The 23,066-nt window shown below is 47.4% G+C and overlaps 1 protein-coding gene across 2 annotated transcripts in view; it reads right to left on the bottom strand.

The window, feature by feature from the left end:
- The window catches only part of ITGB5 (integrin subunit beta 5), a 113,056-nt gene that overhangs the window by 27,956 nt on the left and 62,034 nt on the right, over window positions 1–23,066 (bottom strand). Inside the window, exons 7-10 of one of the 2 annotated variants that reach the window (XM_043875498.1) lie at window positions 22,636–22,731; window positions 20,588–20,677; window positions 10,436–10,570; window positions 1,393–1,822 (exon numbers count right to left, since the gene is read on the bottom strand). In XM_043875498.1, coding sequence (XP_043731433.1) covers window positions 1,393–1,822; window positions 10,436–10,570; window positions 20,588–20,677; window positions 22,636–22,731 — 751 coding nt within the window. The remainder of the gene's footprint in view (window positions 1–1,392; window positions 1,823–10,435; window positions 10,571–20,587; window positions 20,678–22,635; window positions 22,732–23,066) is intronic. The other variant, XM_043875499.1, reaches the window with a different exon arrangement.

The following is a 23,066-nucleotide window of genomic DNA, read 5'->3' as shown; positions in this document are numbered from 1 at the left end:
GTAAATGTAATTGTTTAATAGAAAACAAAAGGTGAGTGTTGTTAGGAGCTGTTTATGAAAGTGGAAAGTTTAGGTCACAGGAAGCAAATGTTAGCTGAACCTGGGGCTGAGCCTCTGTTACCCAGATGACAAATAACCTGCCTGATTCTGAGAAGCATGCTTAACAAAATGACAGAGCCTCAAAGCAGGAAGAGACCTGGTATCTAGTTTGGGTTAAGAAAAGAGAACAAAAAATTTTAATATTTTGAAAATTAAAAAAGAAAAGAGAACAGAGAAACACAAAGAAGTTCTCAGATGTTTAGCAGGTTGCCATATGGAAAAGGGAGCCTAAAATGTGACCCACCGGTGGAAGTGACTGAGAAATAATTTTCTGTTTGATATAAAAGGAAACTCAAATCATACCTGTGGGAGGCAGAAGGATGGCCCTAAAAGATATGCAGAGCCTAATCCCTGGAACTTGTATCAGTGTTACTTTACAGGGTAGAAGGGACCCTGCAGATGTGATTAAGTCAAGGATCCTGAGATGGGAAGACTGGTCTGGACTATCCGGTGGGTCCAATGCAACCGCAGGGCTCCTTATAAGGGGGAGGCTAAGAGAATCAGAGCCAAACAGAGGTCAGAGAGAGATGTGAGGATGTTACACTGCTGGCTTTGAAAACAGAGGAAGGTGCTACAAGCCAAGGAATGCAGATGGTTCTGGAAGTTGGAGATGGCCAGGGAACAGATTCTCCCTTAGAACTTCGAGAAGGAACGCAGCCCTGATGACACCTGGATTTTAGCCAAATAACACCCACTTCAGACATCCAGAACCAGAATGGAATAAACTTGGGTTGTTTTAAGCCACTAAGTCTATGGAAATTTGTTAGAGTAGCCATAGGAGATGATAAGTGAAAGTTGCTCAGTCATGTCTGACTCTTTGCAACCTCATGGACTGTATAGTTCATGGAATTCTCCAGGCCAGAACACTGGAGTGGGTAGCTGTTCCCTTTTCCAGGGGATCTCCCCAACCCAGGGATTGAACCCAGCTCTCCCATATTGCAGGCGGATTCTTTACCACCTGAGCCACCAGGGAAGCCCATAGGGGATGACAGGATGTCTAATAAGGGAATAACCGCTACCATCCCCAGGGAGCTCCTTGTCCCCAGGGCGATCAAGAAGAGGCTGATCATCTACAAGTCAGGAATGCTGTGCGGGTAAGTCCTGAAGGACGCACAGCAGACCCCACCAACCCTGAGAGTCCCTGAGACAACGCAGCAGCGCTGTCTCTTGTTTTTGTATTCGACATGCTAGTGCCACCCCCAAGGGTGGCCCTCGCTTGCTCCCAGCAGGACCATGGCAATCAGTAAAAGGCATGCTTTGGCTCAGAGCAACAGTGCTTGTGGAGGCACCTACCTGAGCAGAGGACTCCTTTGTTCCTGGCGCAGGAGAAGTTATCACACTCACAGAAGGGCCCGTAGATCTTGCCAAACTCGCTCTCGAAGCAGGAGCACTGGTTGCAGCTGCACTGGCCGCGCCCGCTGCACAGCGGCTTGCCCTCCGCCTCCCGGCACAGGTTCTGGTACCCGCTCTGGCTCTCCCCTTCCTGGCACTCGCACCTGGTACCCAGGAAGCCGGGGTTGCACTCACACAGGCCGCAGACGTAAGTCCCGTTGCTGCTGCACCTGGTGCTGTCGGGTTCCAGCCCCGCGCTGCAGCCGCACCTGCAGTTGTAGGTGACCCCCACCTCCAGGCTGTCCCGGAAGCCCACGGGCCGCAGGGTGAACATGTGCTGCGCGTGTTTGCCAGGGCAGCTCCGGGCCTCCACGGACACCTCAAAGGACGCCTGGGCAGAAGAAAGAGAGGGGATACTGTGGCCGTGGTGTGACTGGGCCTCCTGCTCCCTGTACTGGCCTGCCCATCACCCAGGGGCCCGAGCACAGTTCCTCCAGGGCCCTCAGTGCAGGGCTGGGACCAAATCTGGCCCCTGCCCACATGGAGGGAGGCCACTCCAGCCACCTGAGGAGGTTGAGGCCCCAAGTCAGCAAGCCCTTCCCTTAACCCAGGAAGGGCATGTTCAGGCACCAGCGTCTGACAGGCATCATGCTTGGTCCGTTAATGTTCATTATCTCTCTGAATCCTCACACCCTGGAGGGAAAACGCTTCCACAGGAAGGTAGGAAGATTCACTCAAGGTTACATGGTTCTCTTTCTCCCCTTTCTTTTCACTTCTATCCTGTCCTCTCCCCATCTCCATTTTGGAAGTCAACAAAACATTCAACAATTTACCAGGCACCTTGTCTGTGCCACGCTAGACAGGCTCCCTGAGCATGTGGGGCACTGGGGTCAAGCAACCCTGGCGGCTGCCTCCTCTTCTGCAGAGGTGCCTCCTCCCCTGCTGGAGAAGGGAGAGAGGACCCCTGGGTCCCTCCCAGCTTATCTGTCTCCTCACAGATACACCTGAGCCTCCCTTCGTCCCGGTTTCTCTCTGCGAGGTGCCCACAACCATGTCTTTCACAACCAGCCCACGGCCCTGAGGCTGTATTTAAGTGAAAGAAGAAGTGAGAAGGTTAGTCGCTCAGTCATGTCCAACTCTTTGTGACCCCATGGACTGTAGCCCACCATGCTCCTCTGTCCACGGGGATTCTCCAGGCAAGAATACTGGAGTGGGTAGCCATTCCCTTCTCCAGGGAATCTTTCCGACCCAGGGATCAAAACCAGGTCTCCTGCATTGCAGGCAGATTCTTTACCATCTGAGTCACCAGGGATACACGTGGACAGACTTTTTCTTATTAAACAAAGCATGTAAAGCATGTTGCCAACTCCTGAGCTGCTTATGAGTTGCCATGGAAACAGGTAGGCAGGTGGACCTCGATGGCAGATCACAATGGAGGAAAGGTGCCTGTGAGCTGCCCACACGGCTGGAAAGTGAGGAAAGGAAAGACACTGCTCACTGTGATTCTCCCAGAAGTCAAGCATGACACCACTTCCCCTCCCACACTGTGTGGTGAGAATCATCTAGCACTGCCCTCCATGCATGGCACTGTAGAAATCTCCAGACAGGTAGCTGGCACACCTGACCAGACAATACCCTGAGTCCTTCTCCCCTAAATGGACAGAGGCCTGGGCCCACTCCAGAAACTGACCTACCGCTTGGCCCAGATGTCTTTCTTTTTCAAAAGGCTCCTCAGAACATTCTGGAAGCTCAAAACAAGTTAGGAACCACTTTTAGCTACTGTTAGTGTTAATTCTACTATCTGGGTTGGAACAGAACTGATTTCTTTAAAAAGTCATCAATAACCTGCTTTACTGGTTACTCTTTAGGTATACTTTCGGAAAACTCAAAATACTTTTTTCTAAACATTCTATGGATCCCTTTTACTTTGGGGTCATTACTAATGAGGCTTCTAAAAGGCCTCCCCTCAGATTCTTTGACACCCAGGGACCCCCCAGGTGGGAGCAGGAGTCTGTGAGACTGAGCAGGAGACCCAGCTCCCCAGGCCCTGGAGAGGGTCCTGCTGGCAACCAGACAGCAGGGGTCAGCACTCAGAAGTGATGTCATGCCGTCGGACAGGTGAGTTGAGAACAATGACCCCGAGCCAGGGTCAGGAAGCTGGGGGACCAAGCTAGCTGCAGATAGTTGGGACTGGCCCACCCCCACTTCCATGTGGGCAGTGGGAGGGGGCAAGGGGAAAGACTGACGAAAGCAAATTCAAGACTAAGTTCCAAGGCACTCAGGTACAGTGGGGGCTCTCGAGGTAAGGAAGTAAGATGGGGACCCACCCAGGACACTGCAATCTGCCTCACGGTACCAGCTGCTGAACACGACATGCACGAGGCACCGCACTTGGTATTTCATGAGCATCTCATCTACACACCCCAGGAGGAGGCATCCTCATTTACCAGAGAGAAAGCGGGGTTGGTGGGTAGGCTCAGGGGGCGTAGTGCTGGTCACACAGCTGGGGAGGGGTGGTGCTGGACCTGTGCTCACCTTGGCACATCACCTCCGAGACGTAGAGAATGAGGCAGACGTCCAGTATCCAGAGCTGGGTACAGAGGGAGAGGCCCAGCTCACATAGGGACCATAGGTGGGGACCCCCCAAGTTGTGACCAGAGGTTTCTTTAAACCTTCCAGTCTTGGGCTGGGGGTAAGCTGAGTCTGCAGATGGAAGGACAGGGAAGCTGTACCTGACCAAGGTGCCAAGGGCATCAAGAATGTGGAGGTGAACATCTCTCTCTCTGAGGCTCAGAGAGAAGCCTAGTGCTTCCCAGGGGAACAACTTTGCTGGACTTGGTAAATGGAAAGCTCTGCTCCCTGCAAAGGCAGCTGGGGGTCAGAAATGAAAAAACTTACAAAGAAATAGCCTGGACCAAGAGTCCAAGGCATTTACTTATTGCAAGACTGTGGGTAGTGTCCATCTGTGAGCATAACCTTCCCCCAGGAAAACTTGCCTGCATCATGGAATTAAATAGCAAGAGAGGGGATTAAATCTCCTGGGACTTACCAGGAGGAAGTGGAAAGGCGAAGGCCCTCAATGAGTGCTGGCAGCCAACCACCCAGGACCAGAAATGCTCACCTGCTGTCTGCCCAGGCTGCCTGGCTGGAGGAACAGGAAGGCCTGGCTTCTCAGCAGGTCTTGCTGGCCTTCCTCAGCCAAGCTCTGGTCTAACCAAGGCCCTCACTGTCGGGCCCCATGTGGCCTAATGTCTGACTGGCCACCTGATAACCAGAGAATGGCTCAGTTTCAGCCACCAAGCTTCAGGTCCTGCTGGGCACAGGAATGCTAAAAAAGCACACTGGGAACAGAGAGTCAATCTGTTCTGCCACCCCTCCCCTCAGAGTCCATTTCCCTGAGGGATCAGGAAAGAATCCAGAGAGCCTGTCAGGTGGCCAGAATGAGGCTTCTCTTCTCTGACCACTGTGGACTGATAGTGAAGGCCCCCCAGTTGTGGAGACTTTCCATTTCCCACTCTGAGGTTCCAGAGGACGGTCGCGGGCACAGCAGCCCTTCCCCTGCCCAGCCTTGTTATCGGAACCTCATTGAGATGCTCCTGGCTCCCCCCTTGGGGCTGTTGGCCTGATTCATCCTTTCCCAGGGGCTGCCCAACCCCCACCCAGACCCACCAAATCCAGGCTGTGCGGATGCCAAGGCTACTAGCAGCTCACTGAGACAATGGGCACCGACATGAGGTGGAGAGCCCCAGGGGAGGGGACAGTAGAGGGGATGCCGTGGGAAGCCTATGACAGGGCTCACAGGGGCCTTTGTACCAGGCCTTAGTGCTGGCCGCACGGCAGGCCACTTGCATACTGATGTGTCAAAGCCACTTCATGAGAAAACCGACTTCCAGCAGCCAGGCCCACTCAGTCAGTCTTGGTTGGTATTGGGAGGAAGAAATGGAAATCACTGGATTTGGGACTTCGAGATTTCATTTAAGGATTATTTCTCTGAGGACAACCTTTGTCCCTCACCCTCTACACCTCCTAGAGGAAATCAACCCTGACTATTCATTGGAAAGACATGCTGAAGTTCCAGTACTTTGGCCACCTGATGCGAAGAGCCGACTCATTGGAAAAGACCCTGATGCTGGGAAAGATTGAGGGCAGGAGGAGAAGGGGACGACAGAGGATGAGATGGTTGGACAGCACCATTGACTCATGTCCATAACTCAATGGACATGAGTCTGAGCAAACTCCGGGAGACAGTGAAGGACAGGGAAGACTGGTGAGCTGCAGTCCATGGGGTGGCAGAGAGTCGGACACAACTTAGCAACTGAATAACAACAACCCTACCACCTGCTTCTTTTCTGAACAGATCGCTCACCCAGAGAACACAGGACAGTCAGGGAACCACAGCCTCTGGTTGGAAGGAACCACAGAGCTGCTGCCTGACCACCCCACCTCTGCAGGAAATTCTGGTTACAGAGGCGAGACCCACACGGAAGCCACTTGAACCCAGCTGTTCCATGGCTCCCCCCAACCCATGGGCCATGTCCTTATCCACAGGCCAGGCCCTGAGACACACTTGATGTAGTGATAGCCTGTCTGCACTCCCTAATCCCTCTTCTCCAGTTGAGACCCAGCACCTTTCCACTGTGCCCTGTACCCCTGCCTACCGCCTCACCATTTCCTGACTTGCCCACAATCCTCCCAATTTATGGTGCTAAGGAAGAGAAAACACCTGCTGAATAACAGCCATTCACCATATTGGAACATTCGTCCTACTAGTCGGCCCAATCCTGCCTCTGTCCCTGCCACCCTCCCCTCCATCCCCAGCCCACTCCCCTCAGCTGCTTCCCACCTGCAAAAGGGCAATATCCTCATGGACTCACCACTAATGGGGCCTCCCAAATCTTCTTCTATGTCTGGAAAACTCTGAGCTGAAATAGCGGCCCCTGTGATGAGGGGCCCTTCTTCCTTGGGGTTCCTTCAGCAAAAAGGGGGCTGAGGGGAGGCCTCCAGTTCCCCTGCCACACCAGCATGGTGGACCCCACACTCAGAATAACCCATGTTTAGGTTTAATGCTCTGCTATCTGAAGTTATTTCTGAACAAGGACCCCACCTTTCCATTTTGCCCTGGGTTCTGTCCTCCGTTGCCTCCAGGGCCCTCAAGGAGCTCACCTCTGGTGGCCTGGCCAGCAGCACCCAGTCCAGTTATGATTGGTTAGTGGCCACTGCTCTGTGCCAGCCTGTCTCCATCCACAGAAAACAAATCCTCACAGCCCTGGAGGCAGAGCCAGGGGCCACGTGACTGTAGCCTCTTGGACAGAGAGAGGAAACAGGGAGCCAGTATGGGAGGCCTGCCTTTGGGCCACTGTCTCAACAGGGTCACGGCCTCTCGGAGCCCAAGGGAGGCTCCGGCTCACCTGCTGGGGAAGAAGTGCTATGGAGAGCGTGGGAGAAGCACCCTTCCTTCTTCTGCTTCAAATGCTCCAGAAACCATCCAAATACACCTGAGACTGTTCACATTCGTGAAAAGAATACCACTTAGAATCCTGTCCTGTCTTCTGAACAATGTTCCTATCTTGCTGAGGTATCCCAGCAAAAACAACGTCTGTACACTACAGTGACCACACGAAAGTGGTGATAATAACACCTTTCACTTCTCTGCAACGTTTACTTTCAAAGTGCACAGGTATAAGGGGAAAAACACGGACCATGGCATCAGTGGTTGCAGCTCTGTCTCCTAGTTTGCATGCTCACCAGCAATCAGACTTCCACCAAGACCCTCAGCGCCAACCCCCTAGGAGCCTCAGTCTTTCTCACATAAAATGGGGAAGTAAAGTCTACCTGACACAGGTGCTACAAGCAGCAGAGACCTGGCGCCAAAGCCCTAGCACAGCATGGAGTGTATTATAAATTCCCAGGAAACGGTAGCTCGTGTCACCCCGCACGGTCCGGATGCTACGAGCAGTGAGGACTCAGTTAGGAGAGAGTTGCAAGTCCACTGCCCATCTGTGGGTGACCTCACACCTCACGGTGCCTGGCAGGGGGTGTGCACTGAGCTGTGGGGGTGTGCAGGGCACGTGGGGAGGCGCTCCCTGCTGGAGGCTGGCCTTTGAGTTTATTCTCTGAGGCGAGCCCTCTGGACAGGTGTGATGGAACATAGTGGTGGGCAGCAAGTGCAAGGGGGAGGCAGTGGGGGGTCGGGGGTGAGGGGAGCGTCAGCACTGGTGTCAGAGCCAGAAGGTCTGAGCCTTGAACTTCTGCTCTGCTACCTACAGGCTACTTAATTGGACAATTGAGTAAACTCTTTGTGCTTCAGCTTTTCTCATCTGTCAATGTGAATAACTACCTTCCTTACAGTGAACCCAGTGATGAACATGGAGCTAACTCTGTCCAGTTACTTTCTAGTCCTTTCCAAGACTAACTGCATGGCCCTCTTGGATCCATCAGGAACCCAGTATTCTTACAATAAATTTCCCTTTCTTGATTATGGCAGCATAAACTGGCTTCAGTTTTTTGCATCCACTATTTCAACTTTATTATCAACAAACTAGTTCTTTTTACCTTCCTGGTTTCTAGATACCTCATCGTGACAGTTGCTTTTGCTTGCTTTGTTTTTTTGGAAAAAATACTGAACAAAGAACTCCAGATGCAGTCTGATCTACACAAAGAAAAGTGAAGCCATTATCTCAAGATTCCATTAATGCAGCCTCAGTTGGCATTTTTTTTTTTTAAAGCAACACTACTTATTCACATGGAGCCTTTGAGAATTAGAATCTACCAGATCCTTTTCTTAAAAGCTACTATCAAACCAAGTTCTATGTTACTAATAATATTCTGAATTAAATGCAAGATACCAATTCTAATGATTTCAACCCCACTTCATTTTGAAAAATTTCTTAAATCTTGGTTTTCCTGCTTTATAAGTAATCTATTTTCTCCAGCTTTGTGACCTTCCCACCTTTGATAAGCAGTTCTCCCACTAGTTAATCTCAAGCCAGTAGTAAACACGAACAGACAAGAGACAGTGGGAACTTCAGTCAAGTCTTCCTCTAGCTGATGTCATCAACACTCTTAGAAAGCAGGTTTACTCAGCTATGCATCTGCCCAGCTATGCTATTGCCAACCTGTGTTACCTGTCTTTGTATTAGGATGTCATTAGAAATTGTCAAGAGACATCTTGAAACCCAGGCATGTGGTACGTGCTGTATATCCTCGCCGCCTCAGTTCCATGGTACCTATTTTTTCAAGTAAAGGGTTCTTTGTTTGGGTGTTTTTCACGCATCCTTCTTTAGCTTTCTTAACACACTGTGCTAAACATCCCATCTACCACAGATCTATAGAATCCACTTACATGTATTTTTTCTGGTTAGTTCTGCCTCCTATATTTCATAATTGCCTCTTTAAACTCAGTGACTATAAGGCTTTTGTATTTTTAAAAACACTGTCTGGATTGACTATTCATTGCAACTGACCAAAATAACATAAATATATCACAAAATATGACAAGTATTAAAAAATAAAATTTTATTGGATGTGCAACTTTAATGAGATGGCGTTTTTCCCACCAAATAGTCCATGTATATTAAAAATATGACATTACTAAATAAGACAGGGATCAACATTGATTCTACTCCTATTTTTTATTTGGATAGATTAAACTACTCTCTCCAAAATTTATTAACGTCAATAGGAAGATGGGAATAGGAGTCTGTCACAGTAACATCACCTTATTCTATGAGTAGTTCTGAGCTAAAAGCCATAATGAATTATTAAAATTTTTTAATGATTATTTATCTAACGACTTGATTAGGCCAATCTCCCCCTCTCCTTTTTTTAAGAGCAAAAAGACACCTGGGGAAAAAACCTGAGTTAGAAAAAGATTTATCTGGCCATTATAGTCCTTCACTTTCTCAACTTTCATACCACATTCTGAACTGTCCCTATGCTGGAGTGAGGCACCCCTGTAAGATTTGGAATGGATGAGATGTATGCGTGTGGGTCGTAACGTGGGTGAAGAGCAGTTGGGAAGGTGAAGGAGGAAAGAATCAATTACAGAACATGAGGAAACTCCAAAAGACCACACTGCAGTGTAAGCAACTGTGTGACCACAACCATGTCTTTCTGAGCAGGGGTGTTTCCCTGGAGTCCAGGGTATGTCTGCTAATCTCCACCTTGGCCATCATTAGTGCTTATGAAAGCCCAGAAGATACAGTCATATATCTTTAAGATCCCTATGATTTTTCTGGCTCCAATCAGATTCATTACAGAAGAGAACTTACCCTCACTGCCTTCCCATTTTCTGAGCAATGAAAGTGACAATAAAGCAAAGAATGCATCTCAGTCTGTCTGGTGTTTCTGGTGGCAGAAATCTCTAGAAGTATGGCTGGCTCTCCATCACCACTCTGCCTGCCTCTGAGCCAGTGTTTCACCTTTGTTCTCATCACCTGTAAGTACATCCTCCTCCCTCCCTCAAGTCCTTAGCTTGGAACACATCTTCATATGCGATATTTCTTCCCCACCATTTAATTATATCCACTTAAATCCGGATAAGGCAACCCATGCTCCCACCATTGTGACAGAGTTATCCATTTCATCTGATCAGATCAGAAGAGGTGAATGGTTTTCTTCATATTTTACAAAAGGGGAAAGTGAAGACCAGACTATCCAAGGCACAGAGCAAGCTCCAAGAGACTAGGAATGAAGGCCGGGGCTTTTAGGTTTCCACTTACACTCCCCCACCCAATTTCATCCCTGTCAAACAAAGATAATAATAAAAAGTTAAAAGCACCAAAGGTACCATGTCAACTTGAGGAAGCCAATGTACTGAAGGCTGTGTACTGACTGGAGTTTTTAAAAGTCCACCTGCATCTTGAAGGCACAGCACAGAGAAGGCTGAGTTGGAAGACAGAATACAAACTCCCAAAGGCCTCTAATGAGTCACAAAAGTTACCAGAGGCCAAAGCATGATGACCAATGTTAACAAGTCCAAGCACATGAGGAGGTGAGAACTTACCGTGTCCCCGATCTTCAGGCCCTCGCACTTCCTCTGACCAGGGTAGGATACACCATCCTGGCAGGTAGCAGTGAAGAAGAGATTAAGATCCTCAGGCTGATCCCAGACCGACAGTTCCACTTTAGACCGGATGCTCTGAACAGAGAGAGAAGCCAGAACCACTCAGTTAAGGCTATAGCTGTAGACGCTCTCCACACTGGTTCTCTGATGCCCACGTGGCTTCCTCTGACTCTGGGGTGTCAAGCCAAGGTGAAAGCCAGTAGGCTAGGTTTGCTGCTCCTCCCCCATCCCTTTCCTCCTCTCCACACCCACACACCGTCTTACTAGGCTGGGCCTAAGGTCTCCCTCTGTGAGCTCAGAGAAGTAGCTAGTGGCTCACCTGCCGCATGATAACCTCATCTGCTTCCAAGGGTGATGAGCTGTCCCTGTTCATCTCTGCAGAGCATCTCTCATCCCCACCCCCAGCTTCAGACATGGAGCTCTTCATATCTTGCCATGTGCTCTCTAGACTATGGGCCTTGCACAGGCCTGGGGTAATGGTCCTTTGCTCAACTGCTCCTCTCTTTCCTCCCCTGATCAGCTCCTTATCATCCTTTCCCAACAGCTCAGCAGGCACTTTTCCCCAGAACCCACCCTCCACTGCTCACCATCACATCCACCCCCCATTAGATGAGGTCCACATTCATGAGCTCTTAACTACTTTCTGAGAGAATAGTATCTTATGTGTGGATTATGTCCTCAAGACAAAAGATGAAACCAAAATCAAGTTAAAATTATCCATCAAAATAGAAAAGATCAAAGACTAAAAACACCAAATGTTGGAAAGGAGTTGGGGCAACTGGGGCTCTCAAACCCTGCTGGTGGGAGTGTGAACTAGTACAACCCTCAAGAAAAACATTAGCTGGTACCTACTAAGCTTAGGTCAACCTTAGACAAGCAATTCACATCAGAATCATATCCAACAGAGATGTGTACTGACCAGCAGACACATACAAGAATGTTCACGGCAATACTGTCTGTAACAGCTAGAAACTGGAACTAACCAAATGCTTATCAATAGAACAGAATTTTTTTCCAAATTATGGTGTGCTCATGTAGAATACCATACAGTACAAGAATGAATGAAACATGACTACCTGATGCCACACAAATGATTCTCATAAACATCACACAGTCCAAAAGAAACCAGATGTGCACAGCATACAAACTATGATTCTGCTTATTTATACTATCCCCTGGGGGATAGTAATAGAAGAGGACATAGGAGTTCTGGAGGCTATAATAGTAATATTCCATTTTGGCCTGGGTGGCTCAATACTCAGGGTGTATTTAGTTTGTGAAAAGTCTACACAATCTTCTGTACATCTCCTAGTTTAAAAAATCGCCACTGAAAATCTCTAAGGAGGATATACTTTGGAGACAGAGGCCAAATGAAGTAACTAATTTGTAGTTAAGGTACACCTTACAAAAGGGATTTTTTTATACACTAAATACACTCAGAATAGCAGATTGCACACACGTTCCAAGAGACACATGGATCTCCCTCCCCAGATCAACTGACGGCCCTTCAGCCCCCTACCTCCCCTTTTCAGGTGCACTCCGGGCAACAAGACTTTGGGCAGAGGAAGGCAGAAGTGTTTCTTGCTCTCCTAGGGCTGCTTATCTTTTTTTTTTTCCCTGCTGAGCATGTAGTGTTAAACCTGCATTAGTTAAATATGCAGTTTTCCCAACACATTAACAGCTCATTGAAAACACTCTCTGCAAAAAAATAGTCTCTCCTTTTGCCACAAATTGTCTAAGTGCTTCTACAACTCTAAAAATATTCTCTCTTAAATCCACTTCCTCTTCTTTTGGTAGTGCCAGCCTCCACTGGCCGGGGACTGCGAGAGTGCCACTCAGGACACACAGCTCTCCTGCTGAACGTGATCTGTTGTTGTTCAGTCGCTCAGCCGTGTCCTACTCTGCAACCCTATGGACTGTAGCCTGTCAGGCTCCTCTGTCCATGGGATTTCCCAGGCAAGAATACTGGAGTGGCTTGCCATTTCCTTCTCCAGGGAATCTTCCTGACCCAGGGATTGAACCTTCACTTCCTGCATTGAAGGTGGATTCTTTATTGCCGAGCCACCAGGGAAGCCCTGCTGAATGTGGTTAGTTTTTTTTTTTTTTTTTAACAAATCTGTTCTCCCCACCGAGCTGTGAATTCCAAGGACCACAGAATATTTCTCTCTATGACTGAACATAAACTTTTATTGAATGGGTGGATGGAGGAAAAGATGGATATTTTTAACAACAGCTATGCTAGGCAGCTTGGGCTTAGGGGAAGAAAATTTTTGGAAGATGAGGTAAATTAAAATTGCCTATTTTAATTGTGAGTAAGTGTGAGGATGAGACAAAGCAGTTTATCATTAAAGGGCTAGGTAGACTGGAGCTATTTAAATTTCTTAGGCTTAGTCTCATGAAATGTGAAGGCCCCATGGCTCACGAACAAGACACTGCGAAGAAGCATCAGCACTTGCCATCAAGGTCTGCTGAAGCCACCGCCTGGAAGCATTAACAGGGAATCTGGAGGAGCAAGGGGACACTAAGGACTGAACTAGTCGATGCATCAGTAATTGTAGCAGATGGACATGGAATCTTATGTCCTACTCTGGCCATGAGACCCCTAAGCTTTGTGTTCAGATCCACAGTGTGTATTATTCTCGATCCCCATGCTGTCTCTGGAATGAGAAACACTTTAAGATGTTAGTGAGGATAGGAACTGTGGAGATTATTCAGTTCAAACTTCCCATTTTATGAAAGCTGGCAGGGGCAGGCAGGATCAGAACCGGGCCTTCTGGGTCCCCCTGCAGCACTCTCTGCAGTTACCAGGCCATACACTTCTCAACTGGAAACTGGCTCTGACCTTAGGGAGTGTAGATGCTTAGAACGTATCCAGTCTCCCCTCAAAGATTATGAGTTTCTGGAGGGTAGCACTATGTTCTGTTCAGTTTTATCCCCAGGGAGTAGCATGATGCCTGCCACACATTAAGCTGTCTCTGTCCGTTGAATAAATGAAGGAAGGAATAAGTGGCTGGGTACAGGATACAGTAGAAAATCAAAGCCACAGCCAATGCAGCTGTGATGCATGAAAACGTTATCTGTCACTCCTGAAATTCAATGAACTCCTCCCAAATTTGCCTCTGAATATGATTCCTTATTCCTCACACCCTAGAACAAGTAGACAAAGTCAAGAAGTTTAAAGGCTGTTAAATACCCAGGCTAGGTGACATCTGCAATCGTTTTAAGGCAGGCCAGCTGTGGAGCGGGAAGAGCAGACTGTATGGCAACAGCGAAAAGAAAAACATGTGCTCAGCAAGGAGGCCTGAGTCAGCCTCCACATGCAGCTCTAGTGGCATCCAGCACACCCTGTTCTTGCTCATCCTGGAAAGGGACCCCCAGAATTTCTCTCCAAGTTCGACCCCCCCTTTGTCTATGTGACACAATGCTGGTGTCTCGTGTACGCACGTGTGCGCGCCCAGTGCCCTACCTCTGAGCTCTGGAAGGGAGTCCACTGTACAGCAAAGCTCCACACCGGGGATCCCTCACAAGGAGGAATCTGGCATAGCGAGAAAAAAAATGTAGAAATCAAAGCCCAGAGGTGCAGACTTGCCACCATGAAAGCTGAGAACAACAGACTGGCTTCTACGAGCCGTTCCATCAGACACGCCCTTCCTGCTTGCTCCCTCCCCAGCTTCAAGGCATACCACTTCATCTACTCTGTGTGCTCCACTTCAGGATGTTCCCGAAGATGGTGTGCCAGCGCCGGGAGAGGCATGAGTCCATACCACGCTTAGTCACGCCTTGTGTGACTCACAGGAAATCCACCACAAAGTGCGGAGGTGGGAAGGTGACGCCGGGGAACGCAAACAGTCCGGTTGGAGCCGTGCCCTGACCCTGACCGGGTAGAGAAGCAGGTGAAAGGATAACCAGAGCCCCTACCACAGGCCAAAGTACACACAAACACACGGACCCATGCAGGCTCAAATCCAGGAGACGTGTGGGTGGCTGAGGCCCAGTCCTTACCAGAAAGGACCGCAGCCAATGAATCAGGTGCTAATGGACACGGAACACCAATGTGCCCCCAACACAGCTTCCACCAACTAGACTTTGCTCTGAATACCTTGCTGTTTCAAGTTTCTATATTAAATGTATTCCTTTAAAATTTCCACTGAAGGAAAGAGCAGAAGTAGGGAGTGACCACGGGTCCCAACTTTTTAGGGCGACAGACACGTTCACTGTGGCAATGGTTTTACAGGTGTGTACAAGTGTCAAAACCTTATCAAAGCATGCACTTTAAATCTGTACAGTGCATTATAAATTACAGTTTGTTAATTACTTCTCAAGAAAGCTGTTTTTCACTGAATTTGAATAGCTACTTTGGATCGTATTCCAGAAATGCCCATTTTATTTATTTTTTAGAAATGCCCGTTTTAAAGGGCGGGTTTCCAAAACCTATGGGACACTGTAAAAGCAGTGCTAAGGGGAAGGTTCATAGCATTACAGGCTTACATCAAGAAACAAGAAAAAAACCAAATAAATAACCTAACTCTACACCTAAAGCAATTAGAGAAGGAAGAAATGAAGAACCCCAGAGTTAGCAGAAGGAAAGAAATCTTAAAAATCAGGGCAGAAATAAATGCAAAAGAAACTAAAGAGACCATAGCAAAAATCAACAAAGCTAAAAGCTGGTTTTTTGAAAAAATAAACAAAATTGACAAACCATTAGCAAGACTCATTAAGAAACAAAGAGAGAAGAACCAAATTAACAAAATTAGAAATGAAAATGGAGAGATCACAACAGACAACACTGAAATACAAAGGATCATAAGAGACTACTACCAGCAGCTCTATGCCAATAAAATGGACAACTTGGATGAAATGGACAAATTCTTAGAAAAGTATAACTTTCCAAAACTGAACCAGGAAGAAATAGAAGATCTTAACAGACCCATCACAAGCAAGGAAATCGAAACTGTAATCAGAAATCTTCCAGCAAACAAAAGCCCAGGACCAGATGGCTTCACAGCTGAATTCTACCAAAAATTTAGAGAGGAGCTAACACCTATCTTACTCAAACTCTTCCAGAAAATTGCAGATGAAGGTAAGCTTCCAAACTCATTCTATGAGGCCACCATCACCCTAATTCCAAAACCAGACAAAGATGCCACAAAAAAAGAAAACTACAGGCCAATATCACTGATGAACATAGATGCAAAAATCCTTAACAAAATTCTAGCAAACAGAATCCAACAACATATTAAAAAAAATCATACACCATGACCAAGTGGGCTTTATCCCAGGAATGCAAGGATTCTTTAATATCCACAAATCAATCAATGTAATACACCACATTAACAAATTGAAAGATAAAAACCATATGATTATCTCAATAGATGCAGAGAAAGCCTTTGACAAAATTCAACACTCATTTATGATTAAAACTCTCCAAAAAGCAGGAATAGAAGGAACATACCTCAACATAATAAAAGCTATATATGACAAACCCACAGCAAGCATCACCCTCAATGGTGAAAAATTGAAAGCATTTCCCCTGAAATCAGGAACAAGACAAGGGTGCCCACTCTCACCACTACTATTCAACATAGTGATGGAAGTTCTGGCCACAGCAATCAGAGCAGAAAAAGAAGTAAAAGGAATCCAGATAGGAAAAGAAGAAGTAAAACTCTCACTGTTTGCAGATGACATGATCCTCTATATAGAAAACCCTAAAGACTCTACCAGAAAATTACTAGAGCTAATCAACGAATATAGTAAAGTTGCAGGATATAAAATTAACACAGAGAAATCCCTTGCATTCCTATATACTAACAATGAAAAAACAGAAAGAGAAATTAAGGAAACAATACCATTCACCATTGCAACAAAAAGAATAAAATACTTAGGAGTATATCTACCTAAAGAAACAAAGGACCTATACATAGAAAATTATAAAACACTGATGAAAGAAATCAAAGAGGACACAAACAGATGGAGAAACATACCGTGTTCATGGATTGGAAGAATCAATATTGTCAAAATGGCTATTCTACCCAAAGCAGTCTATAGATTCAATGCAATCCCTATCAAGCTACCAACGGTATTTTTCACAGAACTAGACCAAAGAATTTCACAATTTGTATGGAAATACAAAAAACCTCGAATAGCAAAAATAATCTTGAGAAAGAAGAATGGAACTGGAGGAGTCAACCTGCCTGACTTCAGACTCTACTACAAAGCCACAGTCATCAAGACAGTATGGTACTGGCACAAAGACAGAAATATAGATCAATGGAACAGAATAGAAAGCCCAGAGATAAATCCACGAACCTAATGACACCTTATCTTTGACAAAGGAGGCAAGGATATACAATGGAAAAAAGACAACCTCTTTAACAAGTGGTGCTGGGAAAACTGGTCAACCACTTGTAAAAGAATGAAACTAGAACACTTTCTAACACCATACACAAAAATAAACTCAAAATGGATTAAAGATCTAAATGTAAGACCAGAAACTATAAAACTCCTAGAGGAGAACATAGGCAAAACACTCTCCGACATAAATCACAGCAAGATCCTCTATGACCCACGTCCCAGAATATTGGAAATAAAAGCAAAAATAAACAAATGGGACCTAATGAAACTTAAAAGCTTTTGCACTACAAAGGAAACTATAAGCAAGGTGAAAAGACAGCCCTCAGATTGGGAGAAAATAATAGCAAATGAAGAAACAGACAAAGGATTAATCTCAAAAATATACAAGCAACTCCTGCAGCTCAATTCCAGAAAAATAAATGACCCAATCAAAAAATGGGCCAAAGAACTAAACAGACATTTCTCCAAAGAAGACATACAGATGGCTAATAAACACATGAAAAGATGCTCCACATCACTCATTATCAGAGAAATGCAAATCAAAACCACAATGAGGTACCATTACACGCCAGTCAGGATGGCTGCTATCCAAAAGTCTACAAGCAATAAATGCTGGAGAGGGTGTGGAGAAAAGGGAACCCTCTTACACTGTTGGTGGGAATGCAAACTAGTACAGCCACTATGGAAAACAGTGTGGAGATTTCTTAAAAAACTGGAAATAGAACTGCCATATGACCCAGCAATCCCACTTCTGGGCATACACACTGAGGAAACCAGATCTGAAAGAGACACGTGCACCCCAATGTTCATCGCAGCACTGTTTATAATAGCCAGGACATGGAAGCAACCTAGATGCCCATCAGCAGATGAATGGATAAGGAAGCTGTGGTACATATACACCATGGAATATTACTCAGCCATTAAAAAGAATTCATTTGAACCAGTCCTAATGAGATGGATGAAGCTGGAGCCCATTATACAGAGTGAAGTAAGCCAGAAAGATAAAGAACATTACAGCATACTAACACATATATATGGAATTTAGAAAGGTGATAACGATAACCCTATATGCAAAACAGAAAAAGAGACACAGAAATACAGAACAGACTTTTGAACTTTGTGGGAGAATGTGAGGGTGGGATATTTCAAAAGAACAGCATGTATACTATCTATGGTGAAACAGATCACCAGCCCAGGTGGGATGCATGAGACAAGTGCTCCGGCCTGGTGCACTGGGAAGACCCAGAGGAATCGGGTGGAGAGGGAGGTGGGAGGGGGGATAGGGATTGGGAATACATGTAAATCCATGGCTGATTCATATCAATGTATGACAAAACCCACTGGAAAAAAAAAAATTAAAAAAAAAAATAAAACAAAGGGCGGGTTTCACCCACGCACTCTGGAGTCACAGAGTTTGGTTTCCTAACATGTTTCCTTACAGACACACTGATCTAACTCAGGGTGCAGCTATAGTCCTGGATCCACAGAGGTCCTCGGGGGCTCACTCCGGGTTCCAAATGTAGCCCCTGCCTGGAATAGATCTTTACTCTGCCAGTTCCCAAATTCTCAGCCACATAGAGGGCTCCCTGCTTCCCTCCAGACCTCGGCCTAACCCACGCCCCTGGGTTTCCATTGAGAAAGCAAATTCATCTGTCGTGAATCCTGCTCAGGTCATTGCACTGTGCCTCAGAGGGAGAGCAGCTCTGAGTGTCTGTGAGATTCCGCCTGGGGATCCACTACCAAGGCTTCATGCATCTGGTCTGCACTGGACCCGCACATGGTTGTGGACGTGCAGACTGCTCAGCCACACGGAACACTGACCAAGCACAGCGCTTTTCCCAGCTCTGGTGAGCACCAGCTGCTAGTTCTACAGAACACGATGTCATGATGCCCTTCTTTATTAGACCCATGAGGAGCAGAGGGGCCTGGGCCTTGGACAGGAAACGCTTCCAGGGGAGCCCCGGAGCTCTGGCTGCCAGCTACCCAGGATGTCAGAACTCAGGAGCTGACTGAGCAATCAGTCCAGGGCAGGCCTCTGGCTCTCACTCTGACCCCCCCTGTTCGTGTCCAGAGCTTGAGACCCTGGGTGTCACGGTGAGGGGGGCCCTTGGGTCAGTGGTGACATGGGGCAGGCCTGGCCCCTCCCTCACACACACGCTGCTCAGACTCCCTCACAACATTACACCTCCACACACTGCAGGAATCTGAAAACCACAAAGCGCAGCTAACCTGGAAACCCGGTCTCACTGGGCTCTGTGCTGGCCACTGGTCACGATGAAGATTTAAGGTCAGAGATCAGAAAAGAGGATGTTAGTGTGAGAGGGGTGAGTTAGGAAAGGAGAAGGAAGTCCAGTTTCTCTCAACAGGAAGTTCCAAGAATGAGGATCAGAGTATGTATGAGAGAAAGAGGACCCTTAGCTGCACAGAACTGGGGGATAGGTACTGGGAGGAGGGAAAACCTGCCCCAACTCCTCACTGCCACCCACTCACCGCCTTCAGCAGATAAGCAGAGGGCTGGTACCCTACGCTCCCGGTCCTCTGTAACCAGGGGTATTACTACAGCCCCTGGTCTAGCACAGCAGCATTTTGTGATTCAAAATAAGGCCACCACAGTAGGAAACAAATTCAGCTGGAAAGACAGAGCTCCAAATGTGCATTTGTAAATCATTCAAGGGAAAGTAAGATGGTTTTTCTAATACCACGTGATGCCAGTGCAGTTGATTATATTCCCAGGTTAGCTCACAGGTCTGTTCTACATAATAGAGCCAGCTAAACTACATTTACTCTATGTAGAACTTTGTTTTTAACAGGCAGATGCACTCTGAATTCCGACTCAGGAACCACCAGGCCTCATGAGGGGCTGGGTGGGCACTGGAGGCTTCATGGGGAGGGGCACATACGTGCCAGCACAAGAATCGGGGCTCGCCATTTTCTCAAGAGGAGTTCTGCATCAAGCACTTCTTGGGTGTTAGGAATGGAGGGAAGGGGTGGGAGGGACGGAAGTTTGGGAATCGCAGATGACTGGTGTGGGATGCAGCAGTGACCCCCTAAACCATGTCTTTAAGCACTGTACTTATTACTACAGCAGAGCCAGGCTAATGGAGCTACAATAGCACAGTATTTAACAGCCCCACAGCCTCCCTCGAAAAGGACCTGAATACAATTAGAGCCTAAGCAAGGAGGCAAAAGACCTATTGGTGACTCTTCTTGGATTCTTCTGACCCATTTCAGTCTGCAGTTCAATGTGGAGTTCCAGGAGCCTGGGGAATTTCAGTCCTGCTGGGAGGTGAGCAGTGTGCGTGCTTCTCACTTCTTGCCACAGGGAACACGGTGGCAGGATGGCCCAGGCAAATGGATGGGTAAAAAGCACCTATACCCACCACTACCCAAGTGTGGTGCCCTAATGGGGCCCGGGGTTACCACAAAGTCAGAACCCAAGCATATCCAAGGGCCACCAGCCAGAGACCGACTGAGCCATTTGCTGCTTCACTGGGATCCGCTTACAATGTGAGTCAAGGTGGCAGGGGTGAGGGGAGACCGACGCACAGGCAGGATGCCTTCTCTACCCCGAATCCAAATGAAGGAGGAAGGCGCCAAACTCAAGAGGCAGGAGAAAAGACACAGAACCAGGTACCCCAGCACAATGGTGCCCTTCCGACCCGAGTCTGCACCAGCTCCTAGAGCCTCAGGGGGAGAGGGTGGGGGTGGGGGTGAAGGTGGGAGAAGAAATCGGTGACTTACATTATATGCATTGATAATCAGTTGAAGTATATTTTTGGAGTCTCCGTGTAAAATCTCCACCGTTGTTCCAGGTATCAGGGCTGTAAAATTCTTGGGGGGAAAAAAAAGAAAAGAAATGAGCCCATTTTGCCTTTCCATCCTGTCAAACAGTGAACGCTGCCCTACTGAGCTAGAATGGTCAGGGCCCTCAGCACTGCTTCTGCCACTCACTGGCACCGTAACTCAGAGATGCCACAAGTAGAGGCAAAAACCAGCACAAGGGAATGGAGTTGTTGCAGTAGGCTGTGGAATCTTGGTTCTTCAAGGTCTGAATAAGAAGGGTCTGACAAGATCTGTTCCTAAAGTATAATGTCAGGCTTCTTCCTGGAGACCCCTCCTCTCTGGCATGTAATGGGAAATGCTCTGAAATTCCATCCTCTAGTATCAATATAGGGAGTCCTGGTGGCTAAGTGGTAAAGAATCCTCCTACAATGCAAGAGATGCAGGTTTGATCTCTGGGTCAGGAAGAGCCCCTGGAGTAGGAAACAGCAACCCACTCCAGTATTCTTGCCTGCCAGAAGAGCCTGGCAGACTACAGTCCATGGGTTTGCAAGAGTTGGACATGACCTAGTGACTAAACCACCACCACCACCCCCAGAATCAATATATTCTCAATGTTCTTGTCCTCTCTTCTAGACTACGTAGGTATTCCCAGTTTCCGTTCAAAGATGCCCTCAACCAGTCTAGGAAGAGTGAAAGAGGAAACTCTGCCAATGGTCTCCAAGACAGTTTCTTCTTAGGAGGGAACTGAATGGGACTGGTGCCTTCCAAGGAGGTCTGGTATCTCTGGGTGAAGTCGTTGGCAAAGTAGGCGGCCTTGACAAGGCTGCCTTTCTTCTTTCACTGGTACCAAGGCCTGTGTATGTCACTTACTAAAGTGACAGAAACATCTAGAAATACCTGCCGTCCTCAGCCTGCCTTGGACTGGACATGCCTCCTTCCTGAGTGAGGTGTATTTGGTTCTGAGCAAGGCTGGCCTAAGCCAAGGTGGGTCTCTGCCCTCCTGAAGCATCTGGAGTACAGTCCATGCAACCACCTCTCTAAAAATGGTCCCTGTAAATGACCACGTCCTATCCTGCTATCTTCACTAAACAAAGACAAAAAAAATGTCTTTCTCTTGTTTTCATCTAAAATTGATTCAGGCTAAAAGAAGATAAGAACTTAAGAAGATGTAAATGGCATATTATCAATGATAATCTCAGGCAGGCACAGTGGAAACACACCTTCGGACAAAGGTTCTCTTGTGGATATTTAAGAGCAGCAGAGAGAGGGGACTGGGGTGACTGTTCTAAAGGTGGGGATGAACTTCTCATGACCTCTCATTTCAAAGGACGTCAGAGGTGAGTTGGGCTTCACACCCAGCTCACATGAACACTCGGAGCAGCCCGCAGGAGAGTTCTAGTGAAAGGCAACTTCCCCGTGATTGCGGGGAGGAGCATATTCATGAGGGGAGAGTGCAGTGGTGGCCCATGGGACAACTGGGGAAAGTCTTGTGACAGACTCATACAGGCCGCTCTGTGCACTCAAGACACTTACTGTTTTCTTTGGAAATTCCTGCCCCAGACTAAGCCATTGGTCTCCCATACTCTGCAGGAAGGCATACAACCTCTGGATGTAGCCTGACTGGATGCCTAGTTTTCTCTCTGCACATTTTCCTTTTATATCTTCCTTCCCTATTCCCTGGGTGTTTCCATTTCATCATCTGAAAAAACAGGAATTGATACTGTTTCCCTCATCAAATTAGAAACCATATGTTTAACTCACTTGGTATGCTCTGCTATATGAATGCTTAAGAGCTTCCTTAATACTATCATTTTCCACTAGATCAGGACAGGACTATATTCCACCCTCCTTTGGATCTCTGCCCACAAAGAGCAGAGCTGTTAACACTCCTCACGCAGCCACCCCACACTACACCTGGCCCCACATTCCATTCTCCCATTCATCTCCCAGTCAGCAGGGCCCCCAGATTCAGGCCACCAGCCTCTCTCACTCCCTTCCAAGTGTACCTTATAGAGCATATAGTGGTTTTTCGTCACTGCAAAGATGAGGTTGATGTTGTTCTCTGCCAATTTCTCTCCGAGCAACGCAAGGGATGGATAGTCCTAGGGCCAAGGCAAAAGTCAAGGCTGTAACATTTCTTGCAAGTAGAGACACTAGCACCTGGCTCCAACGTGCACTCAGCAGCTCATCACCCATGCAGATAATAAGCATCTTCCCCTAGCAGCCCCTTAATAGCCAAGCCCCCTGGGCAGCTCCTTACTGAGAAGCTGTGTAGGGAAGATTCTCCAGGAAAGGACCCTCTGGCACCCACCAAACTAGACTCACTCCTCCTGCCCCTCTCAACCCAGAATGGAGAAGTGATGAGTGGAGGTCTCCCACACTTGGCCCGTGTTTCCATCCCTTCTGCAGGAATTCGACAGAGTGGGGAAGCCAGCAA

This window comes from Cervus elaphus, chromosome 19 (assembly GCF_910594005.1).
Source record: "Cervus elaphus chromosome 19, mCerEla1.1, whole genome shotgun sequence".
Classification (NCBI taxonomy): Eukaryota; Metazoa; Chordata; class Mammalia; order Artiodactyla; family Cervidae; genus Cervus; species Cervus elaphus.
Note: the sequence above shows the minus strand (reverse complement) of the source record. Positions and strands in the feature narration are given on the sequence as shown.